At 49.3% G+C, this 25,326-nt stretch overlaps 1 protein-coding gene across 1 annotated transcript in view; it reads right to left on the bottom strand.

Annotated features, from left to right (window-relative positions):
- The window catches only part of TESMIN (testis expressed metallothionein like protein), a 40,558-nt gene extending 17,130 nt beyond the window's left edge, over window positions 1–23,428 (bottom strand). Inside the window, exons 1-5 of the mRNA XM_003419535.3 lie at window positions 22,955–23,428; window positions 18,379–18,534; window positions 16,308–16,428; window positions 14,163–14,239; window positions 7,110–7,183 (exon numbers count right to left, since the gene is read on the bottom strand). Coding sequence (XP_003419583.2) covers window positions 7,110–7,183; window positions 14,163–14,239; window positions 16,308–16,428; window positions 18,379–18,534; window positions 22,955–23,428 — 902 coding nt within the window. The remainder of the gene's footprint in view (window positions 1–7,109; window positions 7,184–14,162; window positions 14,240–16,307; window positions 16,429–18,378; window positions 18,535–22,954) is intronic.
- Between the last annotated feature and the right edge of the window lie 1,898 nt (window positions 23,429–25,326).

Raw genomic sequence — 25,326 nt, 5'->3', positions numbered from 1 at the left:
ATCAAAATCAGTTGCATTTACGTACCCCAGCGATTAAAGGGCACCATTTACCATAATAATAAGACTATAAGTTACCTAAAAATAGCCCCAATAAAATATGTGCAAGACATTTCAAAAGTTTTTTAAAATTCGTGCATGAAGAAGAAAATATATAAACTTTATTAAAAGACATTACATAGGTAGACATACGTGAAGAGATTTGCCATCTCCATAGATGCGGCTCTACCTCGAAAACACATCAGTAACTCACAAATGACTTATCGTGTTCAGTACAATTCTAATCAAAACCTCCAAATGCTGAGAGAGCCGTGTCCCTCCAGATGTCAACACCTGGACTGGAGCTGCAGCCCCTGAGATGCGGTGGGGTTGTGTGTGGAGCAGGACAGAAGCCCACCCCGGACACTCGCACACCAAACCTCGAGAGTTAACAGGGGCTGGGCTGCAGATCAAGGGGCTAGACAATTAAGTGTCCATATAAAATTGGATCCCTACCTAATGCCTTTGGCAAAAATCAATTCCAGGCGCATTAAGGCCTCAGTGGTGAAAAGCAGACCTTTAAGTTTTTTAGGTGAAACTCTAATAGGACATCTGTTTGACCTCAGGATGTGGCCGGACCTCTTCAACAAGGAATAATAAGAAGAACAACAAGTGATAATTCTGAGTACCTTAAACTAAAAACTTCTGTTCCTCAGAAGCACACTCATTTCAGCCATAAGTGTTGAGTGCCCGGAGCTTCCTGGGAGGAGGCTGGGCAAAGTGGGGAAGGGCAGCAGGGCTCTATTGCTTTCCCTCAGGAGCCCGACTCTAGTCATTTTTGCCTGTGTGTATGTATTACTTTTTCTTAAAAAATACGATGATTGTTTGTCCCTTTATTCATGGCCAGTTAATAGTGGTCCCTCTCGCCTTTCTGTAGTAAAGACTTCCATTAAAGTAGTACAAAGGCCCCCATGAAAGTGAGATTCCGTTGTCTTGGTTACATGACTTAGCTATGGGGAGTAAAAAGGTACAAGCTATTAACAAAGATTATGGCCCACTCATTAGTGAACAGGCAGTGGTGGACCCACTGATTAGTCCAGGAAGCTGCTTCTAGGCCAGATATTCGTGTCAGCTCCATGACGAGGTCATTCAACAAGCTAACCCTTCTCAGGGTCATCTTAGCTCCAAGTCTTCAGGGGTTGCCTCACTTTGCCCCCAGTTACACTCTACACTTCGCTCTAGGCTTCATGGGTTATTGGAGCTCCCCGACCCACACACCAGCCAGTAGCTCTGTCCAGAGGTGTCTCCTACTCTGATGGCCTCTGTCCACTCTAGACACTACCACCTTGTCCTGTGCCACACTGGGAGTGTCCATCTGGGCAGGCCATTCTGGCTTGACAATGCCACACGGTCCTGGCTTTTTCCCCTCTGTCCTCCTTCCACCTCACCCAGAGCTGCTTTTTAAACTTCCTGTTTGGTTGTCTCCTGGTGTCTCCAGCATCCAGAAAGTAAATGACGTGCAGTCACAGACCACACCAACGACAGCTCAATACGCTCAACCAGTCAACCCTAGAAGGCAGCATTCTTTTGTTTTTTGTTTTTGTTTTTTAACTCAATCTGTCTGGTCAGTTTTGTTTTGTGAACAAGTTTCCCGGGCTGCAGGGTTTTACCCACGTCTGACCCCCACATCACTGTTCCACCAACGGAGCTCTCTCTCCGACTTCAGAAGGAGCTCTGCAATGGAAAGACCATGTGGAGATGCAGTTAGGGTTATTAGACATTGGGACTGAACGGGTTCTCTCTCCTCCAATGTGTCCCTTAAAGCTAGGTGGGTGTTAGGGGCAGAAGGCCCGCAGCCCAGAGCAGGAGCTTCAAGCAGGGCAAGCAAGAACAACACAGTCTAGAATTGGCAGGGTGGAAAGGGAGCTGACAATGGCAGTGCTGTCACTCAGGGACTTGAGGACCGCCTCCTAGTTCAGCCATAGTTTCTCCTTCCAGCCCACACCCTACCACCCTCTGACCCAGCGGTCTGGAAGCTAACATCCCTGGGGGAGAATTTTTCTGAGAAACCAGAGTTTTTGATCTGGTTCAATTAAAAACAAAGAGTAAACCAATTCACCAAACTTAAAAAAAAAAAAAAAAAATTGGGATGGGGAAATGTAACAGTTAACGTTCAACAATGATGATGTGTTCAGCGTTTGTCTGAGGGGCTGGAGAACGTAAACCCAAACCCAAGGCTCGACACTGCTTCAAGTGTGGGCAGCTTCAGGTACTAAGACAGTTGGCCAATGAGACCAAAAGATCCAAACCAGGCTTAGACTGCAAGGGTGGCGCCATCTCGTTCTGGTTTGCGGCAAGCGTGGGGACACAATTGTTGGACATTAACTGTAGCGTGGGCACTGCTGGCCACTTAGGCTTGTCTGGACTCTGCTCACTTGCTGGTTTCTAAACCACCTTATTTCTTATTTAATAATGAAGGGTTCATGGTTACTTACAATTTCAGACACTGGGATTTGGTACAGTTACATGGCTTTTTAGACTTTGTGTCCCATGAACTAAGAGTTACTCTATAAAGATTAAAAGAGAAAATGTATTCAGATGGTTACTCTTCAAAAAGAGAATTCACTAAGTAGCTGGTGTTTTTGAGCAAATACTGAAAGTCTCAACATCAGGCAGCTAGAGGTGCTATTTACAGGTGCCTTGTCATGACCTGGGAAAGGTAAGCCTATCTCATGCAGTGTGGGGCCACCTTGCCAGGGCCAGCTGTGCACCCCAGAATGTTGGCTGTGGGTGTGGAGCAGGTTCCTACGCTGGGCCCCTTCCCAAGAAGCCTTCCTGGAGTTTCTTACCCTGACTTGTCTAAACCTCTATTTTGTGCCCCTTTCCCACCCACCAAACAGCTCTTTTTTTTTTTTCATATATTTTCCCAAATCTGGACACTACTGGGAAGTATGAATTAAAGAGCACTACATAAAGCATGGAAACCCTGGTGGCGTAGTGGTTGAGTGCCACAGCTGCTAACCAAGAGGTTGGCAGTCCAAATCTGCCAGGTGCTCCTTGGAAACTCTATGGGGCAGTTCTACTCTGTCGTATAGGGTCGCTAAGAGTCGGAATCGACTCGACAGCACTGGTTTTTTGTTTTTTTTTTTTTTAGATAAAGCATGGTTTGTGTTCTGTTGTGCCCACGTTAGAGCTGAAGGTGCTGTGAAGACGTCGCCACCATGTCTAAGCGTGTTTGAGTGCATCATGTGGTCACTGGGGGCCTCATGACCAGCTGAAGAAGGGATTAGGTCACCCTCCTAACTGTGCACTTGGGGGTTAGCCCACCAGCCATCTCCAGGGGCCTGATGACAGGGAAGATCCCATGCCTGTGGTTGTTGCTAGACATGAGGGAAAGTTCCCAAGGATTGCTTAGAAATGATGCCTACTGAGGGAGCTCAGAATGTTAGCCCTGTAAGAAGCTTAACAGGTCACGGCGAAAAGAAGGCACTGTGTAGAGTCCCTTGTGGAAAGGGCACTCCTGGGCACTACGTGCGGCTCATTCCACCAGTGGACTCCTGGGATGGTAGATGCAGACTCTATCTCTGCAAGGCAGCAGCCACCTCCACACGAGAACCGTACCTGGCCTTGGGTTTCCTATGAGAACTACAACAGTGCTTGGCCCACAATTAACGCGTGCTGCCAGTCTCACGTTGCCACACAGAGCGTGGGAGTGACTTCGTGCTGTTTGCCAGGTGGGTATGACTGATGCCCATATCCTTTTGTCTTATGCTTTGTGCCTTCACACCCTTGACTGGCTGTCAGGATTGGTGCCAGGTCTAAATGCTAACTCGGCCCACCCTTCTCTCTGTTCTGCATGGGCTCCCTCTCTGCCTGACACATCAGCCCTCCCCACTCTGCTGGCTATTTGTGCCCCTCAATGGAAATAGAAGGATACGCCTGACATCTACATAGACAGGCTGCGCCTGGTGACTTCTGGAGATGTCTCCCACTTTCAAGGAAATGTCCCCAAACCACATCACTAAATGCCATGTTAAAGTATTATTCATCTGGCCTGATTTTGCCCCTTATAGATAGGACAGTTGTAGCTTATGCCCTGGTGGGTGCCAGGAGGGGCGGGTGTGGCCTGCCCACCTGTGGACCACATATGGACGCTCGGAGGAGGGTGCTGAGACCTACTTCACTGCCCTAGTCACAGCCCTGCCGACCCTGCCCCTGAGCTGGGACACAGAGTGGCCCCAAGGAACTGAGTGGGGGCAGAGGAGACACCCCAGCAGTGACCTGACTGTGACTGAGGAAGGATAGAGTGTAGCTCAGTGAGTATCTAAGGTGCCAACAGGCATTTACTGAGGCTGCATCACTGTGCAGCCAGGACTTTGACGAGGGCTTCAGGGACATCGAAGATATTTTCTTGAAAAAATTATGGTGCCTTTCCTCCATAAATCCACCAAATAGCCAGGGACATGAGATATGTACCATTGAAAAACCAGAGTACACAAGGTGCCACATCACCACCTGTCAGACTGATTGCGAATGCTGTAAGAATGCAGAGACAGGGAGGTTTACGGGGGTGGAGAGACTTCAAGAAAGCTCCTGGAGGAGGCAGAAGGTGCGGTCGGCCTTTCAGGTGGCGAGGGTTTTTCATTGGTCCAAAGGACGTTTCAGTTCAGAGAACAGCATGACAAAGACGCTGGCCATGTGAGGAAGCAGCACAGGGTGACTGAGGGGCCAGAGAGGGACCAGATGACTGTGATGGAAACAAAACTCGAAAAAGTTCCACTGATCTCATAGCCCTTGATCACTCTCCTAGCGCAAATCTGAAAATTAAAGAGTTAGAAGAGGTCTGGAGAGCTTGGCTGGTAGAGCCCTTGGCCTGGGAAGGGCACTCTGACTCAGCTCCACCACAGTGAGATACAGACGCAGCTGCAAGAAAAACACTCCCGAGAAGCGGACTCCTGAATATTCTTTATTATGGTGTTCATTAAATTAACCAAAAACGTTAGCGTCAAGGAGGTGTCAGAATTCGTATACTACCTGATGGATAATCAGATTATTAAAGCTATACCAAGGGGCAGGGTGTCAATCTGGATTAAAAGGGTTTTTATTAATACGATAAGCTAGTTAATGCGTTAGCCAGCTGACCTGTTTCTGTGTTTGACCCATACTGGGCTGGGCTGACAGCTTCTTTTCTGATATCTCAGACCTAGTTAAGTCGTGGAGGTCAAAAAGAAGGCTAAAGAAGCACCTAAGAGGTGAAGAGGACGGCAAACTCATCACGGCTGGGGACACGTACAGAAGGAAACAACCAGCCAGCAGTTTTCTGCCTCCGCTTCCTGACTCAAATACTTAACTGATAGAGATCCCGGAATGCCGTCTCAGGACCGGGGAGGCGAGATAAAAATCACCAGTGCCGATTCACCGAGTGACACCAAATCAAGCAATTCCTTGCAGCAAAAATATAAACCCAAAGCCCCTGTTGTTTCTGACACATCAATTATAATGGAAAAATCCTTTACAATCTGAATAATTACTTCAAAATAAAGAAAAATACACTACTTCATGGAGAAAATCTAGTCTAGACTGGCTTGAAGAGGAACAAGGAAGAGGAAGAGGAGGAGGAGGAAGGGGACAGAGAGATGCGGTGGAGGAGGGAGGGGGAAAGGAAAGAAGGAGAAATGAGCTGGAATGGCCTCGTTACTGTGCTTCCGTGTAAACAAACGTCAGCGGCACCCCAGTGGTGCCCCCTCAAAGGGCACCCTAACTGGGTGCACACATAAAAAAAATACTTGGGATAAAGTTCTAGAATATCAGATTCTAACTGATACTTGAATCGAGTGTTCAGGGCACAATGAGGCGCACAGGAATGCACTACTGTTGACCAAATGCTCCCAGTCACAAGAAAGAGAAAGCAGGTCTCTTCAGGATCCTAACATCTGAGATCACACCGTGTCACCAAAAATGGAATGCTGTCAACAGGATTTGGAAATTGCTTAAGCAGCTTTGGTTTTGTCCAGGAATTCTAACAACCACAATGACATGACCACATATCGTCACGCTAACCCAGCCCCCCAGCCCCACCACAGCAAGAGCATGAAGCCAGGAGAAGGACCCCTTCAGCCTCATCCCACCAGAGTGATGGAAAGCCATTGACCGTCGCACGGCTTAGAAACAGCTAGAAGAGCAACCGCTAAAACGGAATCAGCAAAGCATTGACGCAACTGAAACACTTCAGTGACAATTCTCGGAGGTGAGGGCGTTGACTGAATTCTGTGATGTCTCCAGGACCCTGCCCTAAGGTTTGCCCAGCCTTTCGTCCACACCCCAGACAATTCTTCTCACACTTACCAAGGCCATGATGATGAGGGGTGGCAGCCCCTGCGGGGCCGGGAAGCACTAGAGGACACAGTCTAGGCTGTCAATTGCTCGGCCTGACTTCTGTCGGGTGCTGGGCCCGCAGGCCCATAGGAACACATACAGCGGCATTAGATTGGATGCCCAAGCTCCGTAGGGCTCAGTGACCCAAGGGCTGCCGAAACTGTTAGTGCACGATGCTGACTTGCCACAGAGCTCCAATCAGCTGATTAGTTCCATTAGTTACAGTTATTAACGAGACTCTAAAATGAAAAGACAAGGTCCCTGGTAAACGCAGCCACGTCCACCTGGAGAGAGTGTATCTTGGCAGCTGGATGGAGGGAGAGCCCGCTTAGCACATAAGGCAGCAGGGGCAGCCCACAGAGGCACACGACAGACCCCTGTCCACGCTGAGTGACCACCACGTCCTGACTTATGTTGGTGACCACAAAACAGAACGAGACCAGCTCAGACTGGATCAATGTGAACCCAAGAGAGAGCGGTAAATGGTGACAAACTTGGGAAACACTGACACAGGACAGCAGACAGTAAAGTGGAAACCAACCAAGGTTACAGAGCCATCTTTGCTTCAACAGCAAAACCAGGCGGGAAGCAGCCACGCCGTTCTCAGCATCCACCCAGCTAAGAAATAACGTCTCAGGGGTCATGAAGGTCGGCGGGGAACACTAGCTCCGTAACTCAGAAGGAAATCCCAGATGCACCCCAAAGCCTCTGAACCTCTTGATTAAAATGAGTGACAACGTACTGCTTTTAATCCTTACCCAGCCAAAGTCAGTTTTGGTGGTCCTGGCAGAGCCGATGAGTTAACTACCGGTGACAAGGCTCCGTTCTCCAGCTGCAGAGTCAAAGGCAAGAGTGTTCTTAATTAGCAGGCTGGCTTTTTAAACTCCACCCTCAGCCCCCAGGCACAGATAAAAACTATGCTTTTTCTGCTAGAGGTTTAAGTCACCAGCCCTTTACAACAACGTCCAGTCCTTAAGGGCCACCCTGAGCAGGCACGGGCCCAGGCTCTGCACAGGGTGGGACCCGCCTGGCCTGGCCACCCTCCCCCGAGGTCTGCAGTGTGGACACTGAGAACTGCATTCCAGGTGCAGGCCTGGGGGCAGGACTGCACAGCCGGAGTTGGTGGCCAAGGACATTGTAAGAGAAATATCTTTCATTTGAGTGAACTATAAATTGTGAAAGGAAGTCAATTACAAATTCCTTTAAACTGAAAACGACCTTAAATTATTATTTTTACAGTCTTAATATAACATAATATGTTATATTTTTAATATAACATAAGCGATCTTGGTATATGAAGTCTCATTGACAAGCATTAATTTCGTTTTTTTTCTATTCAAAATATCATTTCGTGGCCAATTTTTAGTAACTTGGAAACAGTAGCACACTGGCAGCATTACCCACGCCCTTTGCTTTGCAAGTTCTCGTCTTTTTTCATTATATTACTCCTTAGCGGGGCTCACGAAGGGTATTCACAGGGAAGAAGAAGCCAACCCAACTCTGCCCTAAGATAAAATTTGAGATTGTGTATATCACAATTGAATATCCCTTGTCCCCTTCCCCAAAATTGAAATTTAAAAATGTTGCCTTTGAGTGATGTCGAGTCTATTCTGACTCTTAACGACCCCATGCGACAGAGCAGAGCTGCCCCATAGGGCTTCCCAGGCTGTATCGCCAGGGTTTTCTCCTGCAGGGCTGCTGGTGGGTTCCCACCACTGACCTTTCCCTTAGCAGCCAAGAGCAATTAAAAAATAAGTTTGTCATTGTTGTGATGTCGAGTCGGTTCCAACTCATAGTGACCCTACGTACAACAGAACTTAACACTGCTCAGTCCTGCACCATCCTCACCATTGTTGTTAGGCTGGAACCCATTTTTGCAGCCACTGTGTCAATCCGTCTCGTTGAGGGGCTTCTGCTTTTTTTTCGCTGACTCTCTACTTTACCAAGCATGATGTCCTTCTCCAGGGACTGGTCCCTCCTGATGACATGTCCAAAGTGTGTGAGATGAAGTCTCACCATCCTTGCTTCTAAGGAGCATTCTGTACTTATTCCAAGACAGACTTGTTTGTTCTTTTGGCAGTCCATGGTGTATTCAATATCCGTCACCAACACTGCAATTCGAAGGCATCAATTCTTCTTCGCTCTTCCTTGTTCGTTGTCCAGCTTTCACATGCATATGAGGCAATTGAAAACACCACAAGTCAGGTGCACCTTAGTCTTTAAGGTGACATCTTCATTTTTCAACATTTTAAAGAGGTCTTTTGCAGCAGATTTGCCCAGTGCAACGCATCTTTTGATTTCTTGACTGCTGCTTCCATGGATGTTGATTGTGGATCCAAGTAAAACGAAATCCTTGACAACTTCAATCTTTTCTCCGTTTATCATGATGTTGCTCATTGGTTCAGTTGTGAGGATTTTTATTTTCTTTATGTTGAGGTGTAATTCATACTGAAGGCTGAAGCCTTTGATCTTCATCAGTAAGTGCTTCAAGTCCTCTTCACTTTCAGCAAGCAAGGTTGTGTCATCTGCATAGCTCAGGTTGTTAATGAGTCTTCCTCCAATCCTGATGCCCCGTTCTTCTTCATACAGTCCAGCGTCTTGGATTATTTGCTCAGCATACAGACTGCATAAGTACGGTGAAATGATACAACCCTGACACATGTCTTTCCTGAATTTAAAAAACACAGCATCCCCTTGCTCTGTTCAAACGACTGCCTCTGGGTGTAACTACAGTTTGCACATGAGCACAATTAAGTGTTCTTTAATTCCCATTCTTCACAATGTTATCCATAATTTGTTATGATCCACACAGTCGAATGCCTTTGCATAATCAATAAAACACAGGTAAACGTCTTCTGGTGTTCTCTGCTTTCAGCCAGGATCCAGCTGACGTCAGCAATGATACCTCTTGTTCCATGTCTTCATCCGAATCCGGTTGAACACCGGACTGTCCCCTGCCAACGTACTGCTGCAACTGGTTTTGAATGTTTTTCAGCAAACTTTTACTTGTGTGTGATATTAACGATATTGATAATTCCTGCATTCTGTTGGATCACCTTTCTTTGGAATGGGCACAAATATTGATCTCTTCCAGTCAGTTGGCCAGGTAGCTGTCTTCTAAATTTCAAGGCATAGATGAGTGTGAGCCCTTCTGGAGTTGCATCCATTTGTTGAAACATCTCAGTTGGTATTCTGTCAATTCCTGAAGCCTTGTTTTTTGCCAATGCCTTCAGTGCAGCTTGGATCTCTTCCTTCGGTACCATTGATTCTTGATCATAGGCTACCTCCTGAAATGGTTGAATGTCGACCTATTCTTTCTGGTACAGTGACTACGTATTCCTTCCATCTTTTGATGCTTCCTGCATCATTTAATTAACGTTTTCCCCGTAGAACCCTTCAATACTGCAACTTGAGGCTTGAATTTTTTCTTCAGTTCTTTCAGCTTGAGAAATGCCGAGATTGTTCTTCCGTTTTGGTTTTCTAACTCCAAGTCTTTGCGCATTTCACTATAGTACTTTATCTTCTCGAGCTGCCCTTTGAAATCTTCCGTTTAGCTCTTTTACTTCATCATTTCTTCCTTTCACTTTAGCTACTCTACATTCAAGAGCAACTTTTAGAGTCTCTCCTGACATCCATTCAGGTCTTTTCTTTCTTTCCTGTCTTTTAAACAACCTCTTGCTTTCTTCATACATGATGTCCTTGATGTCATTTCACAACTTGTCTGGTCTTTGGTCATTAGTGTTCAATGTGTCAAATCTGTTCTTGAGGTGGTCTCTGAATTCAGGTGGGATATCTTTGAAGTCATACTTTGGCTTTCATGGACTTGTTCTAATTTTCTTCAACTTCAACTTGCATATGGGAAATTGATGGTTTGCTCCACAACTGGCCCCAGCCTTGTTCCAATTGATGATGTTGAGCTTTCCCATCCTCTTTTTTACAGATGTAGTCGATTTGATTCTTGTGTATTCCATCTGGAGAGGTCCACGTGTATAGGCCCTGTTTATGTTGTTGAAAAAAGGTATTTGCAACGAAGAAGTTGTTGGTCTTGCAAAATTCTATCACACTATCTCTGGCACCATTTCTATCACCAAATCCATATTTACCAACTACTGTTCCTCGTCTTTGTTTCCAACTTCACATTCCAATCGCCAATAATTATCAATGCATGTTAACTCCAAGTTTTATCAATTTTAGACTGTAGAAGTTAGTAAAAACCTCCAATGTCCTCATCTTTGGCCTTAGTGGTTGGTGCATAAATTCGAATAGTAGACATATTAACTGGTCTTCCTTGTAGGCGTGTGGATGTTATCCTATCACTGACAGCGTGGCACTTCAGGACAGATCTTGAAATGTTCTTTTTGACGATGAATGTAACGCCTTTCCTCTTCAAGTTGTTGTTCCTGACATAGTAGACCATATGACTGTCCAACTCAGAATGGCCAATTCCAGTCCACTTCAGTTCATTAATGCCTCGGATATCGATCTTTATGCATTTCATTTCATTTTTGACGACTTCCAATTTTCCTAGATTCATACTTCATACATTCCACGTTCCTATTATTAATGGATGTTTGCAGCTGTTTTTCCTCATTTTGAGTCATGCCACATCAGCAAATGAAGGTCCCGAAAGCTTGACTCCATTCACATGATTAAGGTGGACTCTACTTTGAGGAGGCAGCTCTTCCCCAGTGGTATTTTGAATGTCTTCCAACCTGAGGGGCTCATCTTCTGGCACTATATCAGACAGTGTTTCACTGCTATTCATAAGGTTTTCACTGGCTAACCTTTCAGAAGTGGATTGTCAGGTCCTTCTTCCTAGTCTTAGTCTGGAAGCTCCGATGAAACCTCTCCCCAAGGGCGGCCCTGCTGATATTTGAAATAACAGTGCCAAAGCTTCCGGTATCACAGCAACATGCAAGCCACCACAGTATGACAAACTGACATACCTGTGGTGGTTATATAGTCTTGGGAAAACACATTTTATTCATCCTCTTCGTTTTCTCTCTTCTGCCCCTTTTTAAATTTTGTATAATTACTGTTTGGGCTGGAAGGCATCAAGAAATCACTCTGGGTCTAACTCCCTCATTTTACAAATAAGAATTCTAAGTCCCAAAGGGGTTTCTCACCCCAAGAGTTCCCTTTTCTTTAGTCTGGTCCTTGCACTTGGGTTATAGGAGGAAAGTGTCCAGAAGTTACTCAAACGAGCGTTTCTTCTGCAGCCATCCAGATATCTAACTGCGTCCTCACGCACACTGTCTGCTGAGTCGTGCTTTCGCTTGGAGAAAGGGTTTCCAGCTGTCAGGGCGGAGGCAATTGTCTGTGTAAACCAGGCACAATGACTCTGTTTTCTCCTGGCTCTCTCAGCCCCAAAGCAAAGCAGAGAAAACGAGGTTTCTTTGAAGCATTACAGAGGTCCTAAGTCTAGGGCATCATATGCTGGAGCCCACGGCTTTCTGAGGCAATGCCTGGCCACTGAGGAGAGAGGCCAGTAGGCCCTAAGATGGCGCTTCCCAGGCTGTACTGTGCACATTAGCTGCCTGGGATCCTGTCACCATGTGGATTCTGACTCCGTGGGCTTCATGTGGGCCTGGGACTCTGCATCTGTAACAAGGTCCCAGGCAATGCCAATGCTCCTGGCCTTTGGACTGCACTTGGAGTAGCGGGGCTCAAGAGAAAGTCCAGAACTGAGGGTTTGGCAAGGAAGCAAGGGAAGCATTGCAGAAAGGATTGCCTCTGAGGTCCCCGCTGGGTAAGAGGTCTGGGGAGCCAAAATGGGGACCTCCGTCAGCACAGTCAGGGTGAGACGGGAGGGGGTGGGTTGGGGATGCCTGTGGTCCAATAGCGCATTGCACAGGGCACGGGCTTCGAGGTGGGGGCTGCACAAGCAAGCCCAGTGCGTGGCTTCCTGACCAGCGGCTGAAGCAGTGAGGGAAGGAAGGTCTGGTGTGGAGGAGGCCAGGAGACGAGGGTGTACACACAGCCTCAGGGCGACTCCATGTCCGGGCTCACAGGACCACCTACACACAGCCTCAGGACGACTCCATGTCTGGGCTCACACGATCAGGCTCAGCTTGTTCATCTACACACAGCCTCAGGATGACTCTACCTGCACCGCTCAATGTTCTCTCCCCTTTGGCCGATGCATCATTTGAGAAAAATCTCCTTCATGTATTCATTTAATAAGCATATAACTCTCTTTATGGTCACTCCCTTAGGGATCTCGTCTGGTCTCATGGCTCAAAATCCCTTCCACAGCTGGCGACTTCAGCTTGATCCTTCAGCCCAACCCTCACTCACGCTGGACTTCAGCTTGTAGATACGACTCCTACACAATGTCCTCGCTTGGGTATCTAAGGGGCACCTCAAACCGAACTTGTCCAGAGGGAACTCTGTCCCGTCCCAGTTGATGGAATATCTATCGTTCCCATTGTTCAGACTGAAAAGCTTGACATCAAGCTGTCAGGCTCAGACCTGGACTCCTCCGTCTCACATCCCACATCTAATCCATCAGCAACCCCAGCTGGTAGTCTGTCTGTCAGAACATCGCCAGAGCTGACAGTCAGCTTCTCACCATCTCCGCTGCCACCACCTGGTCTGAGCCACCTCATCCCTCCCCAGATTGCTACAATCGTAGCTCATCTGCTTCCACTCTGCCCCACCACCAGCCCCTCCCTTGAGTGCATCTAAGACAGGCCAGTGTGATCCTTGCCTTCAAAGGAGGTCACACCTCTGTTTAAAATCCTAGGGCCCCCTTTTCAAGCAGAGCGGAAACTCGGTCCTTCCACTGCCTTCAGCTTCCTCTGGGTGACTGTCCCTCGTACACTCCATCCCAGCCCCACCGGCTGCCTTGCTGGCCCTACAGAGGACTTGACCTCTCCCTAGGCTCATGGTGGTCCCTCCGCCTCAAATGTTCTTCCATGAGATATACACATGGCTCATTCCCTCGTCACTTTCAAGTCTTTGCTCAAATGTCACTTTCTCAATGAATCCAACTGTGACCACCTCTGTAAAACTGCGGCTTTTTTCCGTCCACCACACCTGTCTCCCAAGCCCCTTCCTCTGCTCTCCTAGTGTGTAAGCTGTGTATTTGTGAGCTGTGCTTATTGTCTGTCTCCCATGCTGAGACGCAAGCTGCAGGAGGGCAGAGCTGGGTGCTCTGTTTTGTTTGGGGCTCACTTAGTTCAGATGGGTGCCATCCCTGGCAAAGGTGTGCAGAGGCCCAGTGTGAGGCAGGCTTCACTCTGGCTCTCAGTTCACGGGATGAACAAACCCTCAGCCCCTGTGGCACTTACGTCCCCGTGGGCGGGTACAGGCAGAGAAACCAGAGCACATGGAATGGTGACAGTGCTGGGGTACAGTGAGAAGCAGGTGCAGGCAGTGAGGACCACTGCTCTTCCCTGAGGGCCGGGGGGCTCTCCTGAGGAAGACGCGGGTAAAGGAGCACAGTGCTTTGTATCTAACGTATGTGTATTACGGTGTCATCACAAAAGCTGACTTTAGAAAACGTTTCCGTGACCCCGAGGAAGGTGAGGGACCAAGTGTGCTGATGGCAGGGCCGCAAAGACCAGGGCACAAGTGGGCAGGAGGCTGTTGGGGAGGGCAGAGCGGCTTCTCAGGGTTGGCAAGGAGCCGTGCCTTAGACCTGCTCCGTTCCTCCCACTGCTGAAGACAGCGAGGACTGGTGAAGGTTTCCCTGTTGATTTTAAAACGGAAGAGAAATTCTATTCCTGAGTAATCCCAACTGCGACCATCAAAATTTCCAGAGACAACAATGCCCGGTTGTATTTTTTCTTAATAAAGCAATGACTCACTTGTTGAGTAATGAGATTTAATTTTGCTGGTACTGGCAAAAATCTTCCTACTAAAGTAGTCATTGGTTTAGGGACATCTGTAAGGAAGACAATTAAAATTAATTGATAGCATGTATTATTCCTCTTCCACCTACACATGGAAGAAAGTACAGAAATAACAGGTTACGGATTTATCGCGTACACTTATCCAGTTTATCTTGGTCCTATTTATGTTTTTTGTTCTGCAAAACATTTTGGGTCTGTGTATTTTTTTTTTTAACTATCACCCAATTTTTTTTTGTCATAAAACTACTTGACCCAAGCTTCCAGGGAGTAAAAATGTGTTAGCGCCCAGGTTCCCAAGCACACACACAGGGCGCCCGCCACCAGACAGGTTACATTTTTGAGGGAACACAGCGCCATCTGTTGGACGCCATGTGAACTACTTTTCATTTGTGTGCCTGCTTCTTTTACAGGTTGCTCGCTGGTTGGACATAAGTACCCATCAAGCTGTTTGGACTGAACTACTTAATCACACCCACCAATAGGCATTTCTTTACCCCCTAGCGGCGCAGTGGTTAAAAGCCATGACTGCTAACTGAAAGGTTGGCGGTTAGAATCTACCAGCCACCCCTTGGAAATCCTATGAGGCAGTCCTACTCTACCCTATAGGGCCACTGAGTCAGAATCAACTCAACAGCAACGGGTAAGGGTGCCGTCAAAGGCTCCTGAGATGCTAAGGGTGAAAGTCAGTCCAAGTGGAAGGACAGAGGTGACTTACTCTCTCGAGTCACCACTGGGCTCAATACACATCCTTCTGAGGCCTAAGCATCCTTTCAGGTTTACCTGGGGACTCAGGTAACATTTACGGTGAGGTTTAGTGTGTACACGGACACCATAATAGGAGGGATCTGTGGGGGTTTTGGAGCCCTAGTGGCTCAGTGGTTAAGAGCTTAGCTGCTAACCAAAAGGTCATCAGGCGCTCCTTGGAAACCCTATGGGGCAGTTCTACTTTGTCCTATAGGTTTGCTATGAGTCGAAATTGACTCAGCATCAGAGGGTTTGGTTTTTTGATTTGGTGGGGGTTTTATGATTAAAGAACAAGGAAGCCAGTTTGCAGAACACTGTATAAACACTCTGAAATCGAGGCACTGGGATTTTGTCATGGGCGGGAGGATGGGTGATAGGAAGAGCCCCTCCCAGCCCATGCTGGGGATCACCATGCAGCACCATCCTACGGGAAACAGGAGAAGAAAGCCCACAGCTGGTGTAGCAAAGGGCTCTGGGGGCTCGCTGTCTTGGTGTTTACCTTCCTCCAATAAAGACAACGTCAGGGTGGGGTAGGGAGGTGAGGAGCCACGCTTTTTTTGCCCTGGATTCCCAGAGTCTGTCCACTGGAAACTGCCTCTAGACTTGATGTGATTTTAAATTATTGGCAAGGCCAGTGACTCACTGATAGTGAAACGCCCTGAATAACTTGACGTCCAGTGCAACGTGGTTATGTATAAAATCACAGAGGTGCCCAGTGTTCAAGAACGAGTGTCTAACTTCTGTTAAGCACAATCCTAAAACTATGCCATTTAATCTTTCTTTAATAGTTCCTAAGGCATTTTGGGATAACCAAGTACTTATAGGTCATTTATTAACACCGTGCCAGTTTAAAGAAGTTTCTGAGTGAATACGTGTCAGACAGGTTAGCATTTGAGAGTTATTTCACAACACACAGCGATTAAGCCGCAGTGGTCACTCTCCTTGGTTACAGCCACATGTTTATATAAATGTGTATATAAATCTTTACTGCACCTGAACGACCAACCCAACCTGGGAAAGGTTGGTGTTGCACCCTAGGCGTGCCCCCTGTGGAATTAACGACAGGTACAGGTTGGCAGGCACCTGCCAGGATGCAAATCTCTGCAGGTAGCTCAAGTGGAGCCAACCGTCTGAGTGTGAGATGGCCCGCGCGATGGCTACGGGTCAGTCCGCAGAGACACATGCTTCCTGTCCCAGGCTCGCGCGGACGGACCGTGAGGTTGGCCAGCTGCCCGTGTGATACCCTAGCCACCTCCTTCACTTCAAGTCTCTATAAAAACCCGAACATATTCACTTAGCAGCTTATATATGATACATGCCAGAACTTTTTTTTTTTTTTAATCAGTTTCTTCGTACCTGACTGTGGATAACTACTTTGGTCTTGATACTGAGGAAGCAGATGCAGGGCTTTCAGCTCTCTTGCACCAGAATGGTCTATGCACAGCATTTGTGTGCCCCCTTTCAACTGACAGATCACCTAAAAGAAAAATAGCGATCAGGTTTCGTTTTCAAAAGTTAATTCCAGTAATACCAACCGAAATAAACATAAATCTGAGGAAAGAGCCTTATCCAGGATTTCGGGTGAAATGGAGAATGGGAACAACAGGGCTGCTCTCCGTGTCTCCCCCTGCAACAGCGCATTGTCTGGAGGGACCACAGAGCAGGGAAACCTCTCCAGAGATGGCTCAGCGCGCCCACGGGAATGCCTGCTCGTGGCCTCTCTGCAGGTGTCTGGCCATGCAGACTGGGGTCAAGGTCAGGCGACTGGGCACCAGAGCCTCCGTCACATGTCCTCGGGCTCCATCGTCTACACGGTCAGGGGAACGAGCTGCTCTGCGGCCCGGCGCAGGGTAGATTGTGTCCCCAACCCCGATCCTGTGGCTGCCCGCGAACTTAGAATCATCTTTAATTTCAGCACTGCTGGCTTTCCTGCCACACACTCTGGTTATTGCTAACACAGGAGTCTGTTTTAATGTCTTTTCTTATTTCCTACAAGCGCAGCTTAGAAAGTCTAATCTAAGAACTGAAAATTCTAAGATGCGTGTCGATCTTCCTGGGCCTGAGGAGCAGGCTCAGGTAGCCCAGGTGGGATTCTAACCTCACACAAGTCCTCACCAGCAGGTGAACTGCGGCCAGAGCACCAAGCAAAAGCAGAGACGGGAGCTGAGGGTGAGCACGGCCCTCACATCGCTGGCCAGCAGCGCCGTTTCTGCCCGCAGGCAGCTTCTAATTCCATAGGCAAAACCACAAATACACAGAGAAGCTGTGGGTTCTGACTTCGGGTTGCTTATAGTCTAGACAGGAAAACTCAAAGAAGCATAAGGTACCCACGTTATCATCCATGTGAGCAACACGAATGGAGCCTCTGCAGAGAGGAGCTGCCCTGGGCCAGAGCTTCAGGGCCCCAGCAACATCGTGTGCAGGTGGGACTGTCCTGGTGTCACACGCCCACACGCAGGGCACACCAGGGGCACACATGCAGGGGCGAGGCTCAGCGTGGCATCTCCAGACCTGCCAGCCCCATAGTCCCCTCCTGGGGGAGTATGCTAGCCACCTCCCGATGGCCCGCCTGGGTGGCCTGGGAAAGCTGTGCCATAGACAGAGTTACCGGTGTGTGCCTCGCTAAGCCAAAGCTGGGGCTGGCTCGTTTCCCAGGATTTCACAGTTAAAGTGTATGCCTTCGAGCCAGGGCCCCTTTCTTGGAATAAAAAACCGCTGTGGGAAAAGGCAATGGTTTGTTCTTTGGCCTCTAAGCAGCTTGCCAAAAGGAACCCCTGGGCAGGATTCCTGGCCCCTCCCTCTGGTCCCCCACCGCAGGGAGACCTGGAGTCCAAGCTGCACCCCTTACAAGCTGTGAAGACTTAAGCCACGCATGTCATGTCTCTGCTTTCCTATCCGTAAAGTCGGGATACAAATAACGCCCACCTCAGAGCTATATGAGGATCAAGTGAAGTCATGTGCAAAAATATGACAGGAACCACAGTGTGACTAACCGATGGCTCCTCCCTTACAGGCGTTAGCTGAGGTCACTAAGAGTTTGGGGGTGAGGCAAAGGCAGGGAAGCAGCCTCGGCCCCAAAGCCTGAGAAGCCCAGCCCCACGCTCCCAGCGATCCCCCAAACCACACGGCCCGGCCACACCTCCCCCATCCCGGTGCCTGACCCCCGCTCTGCGCTGACAGTTAAAGAAGACAGCAGTGCCCTGATCTTTATCTAATTTGCCAAGATTAAGCAGACATGAGAATCTTAGCTGTGAAAGGAGCCTTGGAAAGGGCCTTAATCAGTGCTTTTCTAAGGTGAGACAACCGAAGACGCTGATTCGACAAGTACCAGGATGAAAGTGATGACTGAGGTAACCTGACCGAGTGGTGACAAGGGCCAAACATTTACTAGAGTGTTAAGCATACACCTTTTCTGTGGCATAATTACCATCGGATTCGAGTCCTTGTGGGAACAGTCGGAGGGGCCCTCGGGTTCGTGTGATGCTGGGAACTTGCAACAGGATTCCTGGGCGTGAGGATTCGGAAAGGTTGCCTCCTCCGGGTTGTTACCGGTAATCGTACCACCTGCTTCCTTTATTTCAACCTAAAAAAAAAACAAAAAACAACACAGTCGCTATTTTAGGCAACGCTCGTAGGCACTGGGTTTTGCAGTTGCGTAATAAAAAACCCAATCGCCACCGAGTGGATTCCGCCTCACAGAGACCCCCGAGAGTCAGAGTGGAACTGTGCTCTGTGGGGTCTTCAGTGGCTGATTTTTCCAAAGTAGATCACCAGGATTTTCTTCTGAGGTGCCTCTGGGCAGACTCGAACCCCCGACCCTTGGGTTAGCAGCTGAGCATGTTAACCAGGTCATACTACCCAAGGACTCCAGTTGCATAAAAAAGAAAAAGAAAATTCAAGTTTCATGCGAAGTTACATTTTTAAAGTAAAGAGCACCCCAATTCTCTTTGCTCACTGGTGATTTTAAAACTCAAACTATTATTCTCTTTACGGGGCAACAAGCCACCTGACCAGCCTCACCAGTCACCTTATGAGAGACCACTGAGGGCCACAGAAACCAGCGGCTAGTGAGGCGTGGAGAAACGATTTTGATGTGGCCCACATGCTGTTCCCAAAAACGGCGAAAGTAATTGAGAGGATCCCCCAGTTGGTTGGTGGCTTCTTACATCGCTTCACAGCCCCACACGCTAACGGAGCTGGAACTCCAGTCTGCGCGTTCTTAAAATCGCCTGAACCGCTAGCCCTTCGTCTAACCCTTCATCAGACGTTCTAGAATGCATTCGTTTTATTAAATATCCTAGCCAATTGTTTTATTGGGTTCTTTGTTTTGTTTTCTTTCCTCAAGAAGCCCAAAAGCCTTGCTGCTGTTTGATAAAAACAAACAAACAAAAAAAACTCAGTTATAATACAGCTGATTTAAATAAGAAAAAAAATAGTCAACTTTCCTAACTGAGCAGTGGGAGAATAACTAACGTGAAGCAGCAAGGGTGGGCAATGGCTGCCCACTTTGTTTTTAAAGCTCTCCTCTGCAACGAGGCCCAATTCAATGACACACCAGCAAAATCACAAAGATGTAGACAAATACCAACGACATTACTGGAAATCAGAAATGAGAAACTAAAGAAAATGTTGATTTTTGAATTTTTTTTTTGTAATTAAGAAAATTGCCATCAGAATTGAGTGTTTCAAAACCAGGGTGTTTCTTTTAAAATTGGGTAAGAATGGAAAGAAGATTAGGAAACAGCAGCCTACCCATATTTTGCATCACTTTTGCTCCCTCTCTCCCTCCTCTCTCTCTCTGTGTCTCTCTGTCTGCGTCTCTCTCTCTGTGTCTCTGTCTCTCTCCCACTGCAGAGCCCATGGGAGCCTCCCAAGAGGCCAGGAGGCAATAAAGTCCTTCAGAAAAGATGAGTCTCAAGTGCAGTATTCCAAGGTCATATCCTAAAGACCTCACATATAAAATCACAGAACAGGTAACTATTTTTCAAAGAGAGGATGTTGGTTCAAACTTGGAGATTTTCCTACCTAATAAACTCAGAGGCCCAAACAAATACTAACAATTAACACAAACTGGTAAATTACTTGGCACAGCCACCTAGTATCTAGGTATAAATCTTAGAATAGATAAGGGAAAGTTTAGCTGCATGTCAAGTTACAGCTTTATTTAGATATTTCAAATTTTCTAGAAATATAGAACATTTCAAATTTTCTTCCTGCTTTGGGGCATTTTCTTCCATTTCACAGCTTCCTGCTTTGGGGAACCCCCCATGCCCATGTCATCAAAGTTGAGATTTAATTTATCTCCTATAATTAACAAATACTTATATAATAAGTTTATCAATGTAACTAATACCTCGACTACTTATATTACAGTAAAAACACAAACAAACCCGTTGCCGTCAAGTCGATTCCAACTCCTAGAGACCCTACAGGACAGAGTAGACTTGCCCCACAGAGTTTCCAAGGAGCAGCTGGTGGATTCAAGCTGCTGACCTTTTGGTTAGCAGCCAAGCTCTTGACTACTGCACCACCGAAAAATCAAAAAACCCGTTGCCGTCGAGTCAATTCGGATTCATAGCAACCCTATAAGACAAGGTAGAACTGCCCCCGAGAGCTTCCAAGGAGCGCCTGGTAGGCTCGAGCTGCCCACCTTTTGGTTAGCAGCCGTAGCTGTGAACCACTGCACCGCCAGGGCTCCTAAATGACGGTAAAGTCTCGTTTTTAGAGAATGCGTAGAAACAAAGATCAGCACGTGAGAATGAATTTCTAGAAGGAAATGAGCAATTTAGCCTGAACGTTTACCGGAAAACAATTCCATTCTGTTTCGATGATAAACGTGTCCACGTGGAATCATTTTCATTTTATTAATGAATATGAAAGTGTTGGTAAAAATTCAAAAAGGCAAAAAATGAATTTTTTTTTAATTCAAATAATATCTCAATTTTGCCAAACCAGCCTTGTGTCAAAATTGGACCATATTAACAGGGGATCTTGGAAATTCCCACTGACTAGTTAGAGCAAGGTCCACCCCAGTGAGGGCAGTTCTGAGGAAGACCTCTGGCTGGGTGAAGGCTGGAGGGACTGCATGTTCTCCGAGGATCCTCCGGGCACCAACTGGGACATACTGGCCACCAGCCTGGCTCCACCCTCTCCTCCACGCCCAGGAGCAGTGGTCCTGCCTCCGCCCCGCCAGGCCCGCCAGGGGAAACCCAGAAAAGCAGACACCCAAGCTCCTCCTGCCATGGCTTTTCCTCTGCGAAGTCAGGCTCTGGCCAGCTTACTGAGGACTCAAAACGTTCCACACGGGCTCCGGCTATAACTTGCTAAAGGGATCCAATGGGCGATTTATCTAGTTTTCCAAACTAGAGCCTTTTGGGAAGCCAGCACATGTAGCCCTGGTGGCACAGTGGTTAAGAACTCGGCGGCTAACCAAAAAATGGGCAGGTCCAATCTACCAGCTGCTCCTTGGAAACCCTATGAGGCAGTTCTACTCTGTCCTATAGGGCCGCTGTGAGTTGGAATCAACTCGACGGCACCAGGTTTGGTTTTTTTTTATTTGTTTCCTTTAAGACCTGATTTGAACCGGTGGCCATCAACAGCGAAGCTCCTTCAGATAATGGAGAATTGTTACGTGTCACATTGGGCGCTGTCGAGTCGATTCCGACTAATTGCAACCCCATGTGTTAGAGCAGAACTGCCCCACAGGGTTTTCTAGCCTGTCGTCTTTTTGGAAGCAGATCTCTAGGCCTTTCTTCCACGGAGCTGCTGAAAATTAGCAGGAATTTATGTCGCCTATATAGTCGACTTTTTTTATATAGTCTGTGCTTCAAGCACGATCACTTATTAGCAGAAGGAAGGTCTAACACCTTGATTTCAGGGCTCAGCAAATACAAGTGTTAACTCTGAGTCCCTGCTGAGACTTAAAAGCCTTGTAAAAAATTTTTTAAAAAGCAAAATGCAGGAGAAGGTGGAATGTGTGGCTGACTGCCTCCATGAACAGCTGCCTCCTCTGCCGTGAGACCAGACGAACTGGATGGTGCCCAGCTACCGTTACTGAACATGTTGACCAAAGATTCTAGAGAAGAACCCTGATCAAAAGGGGGGAAATGCAAAACAGAATTTCAAATTCTCTTAGACTACAGACTTTCTGGAGCCACCAAGGCTGGATGAACCCCTGAAACTACTGCCCTGAGTTAATCTTTAAGCCTTAAACCAAAAATAGGCTCCGAAGTCTTCTTAAAACCAAACAATAAAAGACCAAAAACCAAACCCAGTGCCGTCCAGTCCATTCCGACTCATAGTGACCCTACAGGACAGAGTAGAACTGCCCCATAGAGTTTCCAAGGAGTGCCTGGCAGATTAGAACTGCCAACCCTTTGGTTAGCAGCCATAACACTTAACCACTATGCCACCAGGGTTTCCAAACCAAACAGTAGTTTAGCTAAAACCAACCCCACTGCCGTTTAGTCCATTCTGACTCATAGAGGCTGTATAGGACACAGTAGAACTGCCCCATAGAGTTTCCAAGGAGCGCCTGGCAGATTCGAACTGCCCACCCTTTGGTTAGCAGCCATAGCACTTAACCACTGTGCCACCAGAGTGTTGGCCTGAGTGTTATGCTTGGGATCAAAATGACAACAGCAACTTGAAAAATTAGATAGTAACTTTAAAGGGGCAGTGAATTTATGTTAATGGGGGAGGGTCTCAACAACAAAATAAATCAATTTTAAAAGCAAAATGCAAACGCATGAAAACTCAGTGTTACACTTGTTTTCATGGAAGCTAGCTATTCTGACAAACAGGGCTTCTTTCCTAGAGGCAATGAACAACAGGGCCCTAGTTCATCTGAGTGGGCTCAGTCCGGTGTGCCACGGTTCAATTAGCTAATCCAGTGGGATGGGAAAATGTGTTTAGAGGGAACCTTCGGGATAAATCACCAGTCTGTCCTGTACACGTGGGAATGTAAAAAGGGGGGCTGCGCCCATCTCCCAGGGGGCTCTTACTGGAATCACGCGGACGCCGGGGTGGGCCGCCCCTTCCCGTGGCCAGGCGCCCAGGGGCACTACCGCGGGGCTCCTGCGCGGGGCCAGCAGCGAGGACAGGAAGTGGACGTTGTAGGCGGGCGGCGGGGCCCGAGCCAGCAGGGCGTCCTCCATCGGGCTGAGCTCGGGGAGACCCGGGTACTCCGCAAGGCCCTCCTGGTCGTCGCGCTCGTCCTCCAGCTCCACCTTGACCTTGGCCTGGCAATCGGCGCCCGGCGGCGGGGAGGTGAGCGCCCGCAGGAGCGGCTCTTTGGGGTCGGCGGCACTCAGGTAGGCGTCTTTGAAGACGTGGAACTGGTCCCCCTCGCGCTGGACGGCCGCCGGGGCCTGCAGGACCATGTTCTCAGACGCGAACGGACCCTCGGCGCCGAACAGGTCCGGCACCAGCTCGTCTTCGGGGCTGCACAACCCGCCGAACACAGGGGCCTCGTCCATGTCGGCAGAGGGGACCGCGGCCGGACATCACCCTGCGCCCGGCTCGATCCCACCAGGAGCCGCACCTGCAACCACGAGGGCAGGTGAGGGGCACCCCGAGCCTGGCCACCTGGGAGGGGGCCCCGCCGCCCCTCGGGGATGACCAGGGGGTTCCTACGCCCCGGAGATGTTGGGGGGGTCCTACCGCCCACCCCCACCCCGCATAGATGGGGGGTCCTGCCACCCCCCTGAGATGACGGGGTTCTGCAGCACCGAACTGAGATGACTGGGATCCCGCCGCCTCCTGAGATGACGCAGGGGGTCCCTACCCCTAAGATGACCTGGTGGTCCCGCCGTCCACCCCGCCACATAGATGATGGGGTTCCGCCGCCCCCTGAGATGACAGAGGGGGGTCCGGCCACCCCCCTGAAATGACTAGAGTCCCGCCGCCCCGTGGGATGACAGAGGGGGTGTCCCACCGCCCCCTGAGTTGATGGAGGGGGTCCCGCCAGCCCCCGAGATGGAGGAGGGGGGGGGTCCTGCCGCCCCGATGGCTAACTAGGGGTCTCCCCATCCACGGGGGTACCAGGGCCCTCGGAACCTCCCCCTCCGCAGATCCCGAAGCCCGGCCCGGGAGGTCGCGGTAGGCCCGGGGTGGCCGGGGTCTGGGGCATCGCAGGTGAGCCTCTTCGGGGGACACACCTGGGTGGCGAGGCTGGAGCGACCAGCGGGGATGTGGGGCGGTCCCTCAGCTCTCGGCCGGCAGTTGGCCGTTGGGAGGGGGCGGGGGCGTCGGGTGGGCGGGGGGCGGAGCGCGTATGGGCGTGGTCAAAGAAGGGGCGTGGTCAGGGAGGGCGTGGTCAGGGTGAGGCCCAGGAGTGGAGTGGGGAGGGGCAGGGGCAGAACTGGGGACGCTGGGGCCAGACCTGGGGGCCCTGCGTACAGAGGCCAGGGCGGGGCCAAAGGAGCTGGGCAAGCCAGGGGGCGGGGCGTGTGCAGAGCAGGGAGGGGCCAGAGGGGTGGGGCGGGGCCTAGGGCAGGGCTTGTGGACAGCAGGGTGGGGCCAGAGGGGTGGGGCGGGGCCTAGGGCAGGGCTTGTGGACAGCAGGGAGGGGCCAGAGGGGGTGGGGCGGGGCCTGGGGCAGGGCTTGTGGACAGCAGGGTGGGGCCAGAGGGGTGGGGCGGGGCCTAGGGCCGGGCTGGAGGACAGCAGGGTGGGGCCGGGGAGCGAAGTGGAGCGCCGCTAGGGTGCAAGGGGGTGGGAAGAGAGAAGAGCAGAAGGGCAGGCCCGGGAGCGCTGAGAGTAAGAGAACAGGGTGCTGGGAGGAGGGGCGTGGCCTGGAAGTGGGAAGAGGTAGGGGTGGGGCCGGTGATAGTGGGGCAGATCTCGTGGAGTGGGGTGGGGCCGGGGAGGCAGACAGGGAAGTGGGCCAGAGCGGTCGTGGACTCAGCCTCTTCAGGCTCAGTGGGGAAACTGAGGCCCCCCCTCCCAGAGGGAATCTGAGGCAGGGCTGGGTGGACCCTCCCAACTTTCTTTTAAATTGTACTTTAGGTGAATGTTTACAGCTCAAGTGAACCTCTCATACAAAATTTTATACACATATTGTTTCGTAACCGTAGTTGTAATCCTAGAATGTGACAGCACACTCTCCCTTTCCACCCTGGGTTTCCCCGTGTCCGTCTAACCAGCTTCTGTCCTTTCCTGCCTTCTCATCCTGCCTCTGGACAGGAGCTGCCCATTTGGTCTTGTGTAAGAAGCACACTCTTCACGAGTATTATTTTATGCTTTACAGACCAGTCCAATCTTTGTCTGAAAAGTGGTCTTCAGGAAAGGTTTTAGCTCTGGGTTAGCAGAGCGTCTGGGGGCCATGGCTTCAGGGGCTCCTCCAGCCTCAATCAGACCATTAAGTCTGGTCTTT

Source organism: Loxodonta africana, chromosome 7 (assembly GCF_030014295.1).
Source record: "Loxodonta africana isolate mLoxAfr1 chromosome 7, mLoxAfr1.hap2, whole genome shotgun sequence".
Classification (NCBI taxonomy): domain Eukaryota; kingdom Metazoa; phylum Chordata; class Mammalia; order Proboscidea; family Elephantidae; genus Loxodonta; species Loxodonta africana.
Note: the sequence above shows the minus strand (reverse complement) of the source record. Positions and strands in the feature narration are given on the sequence as shown.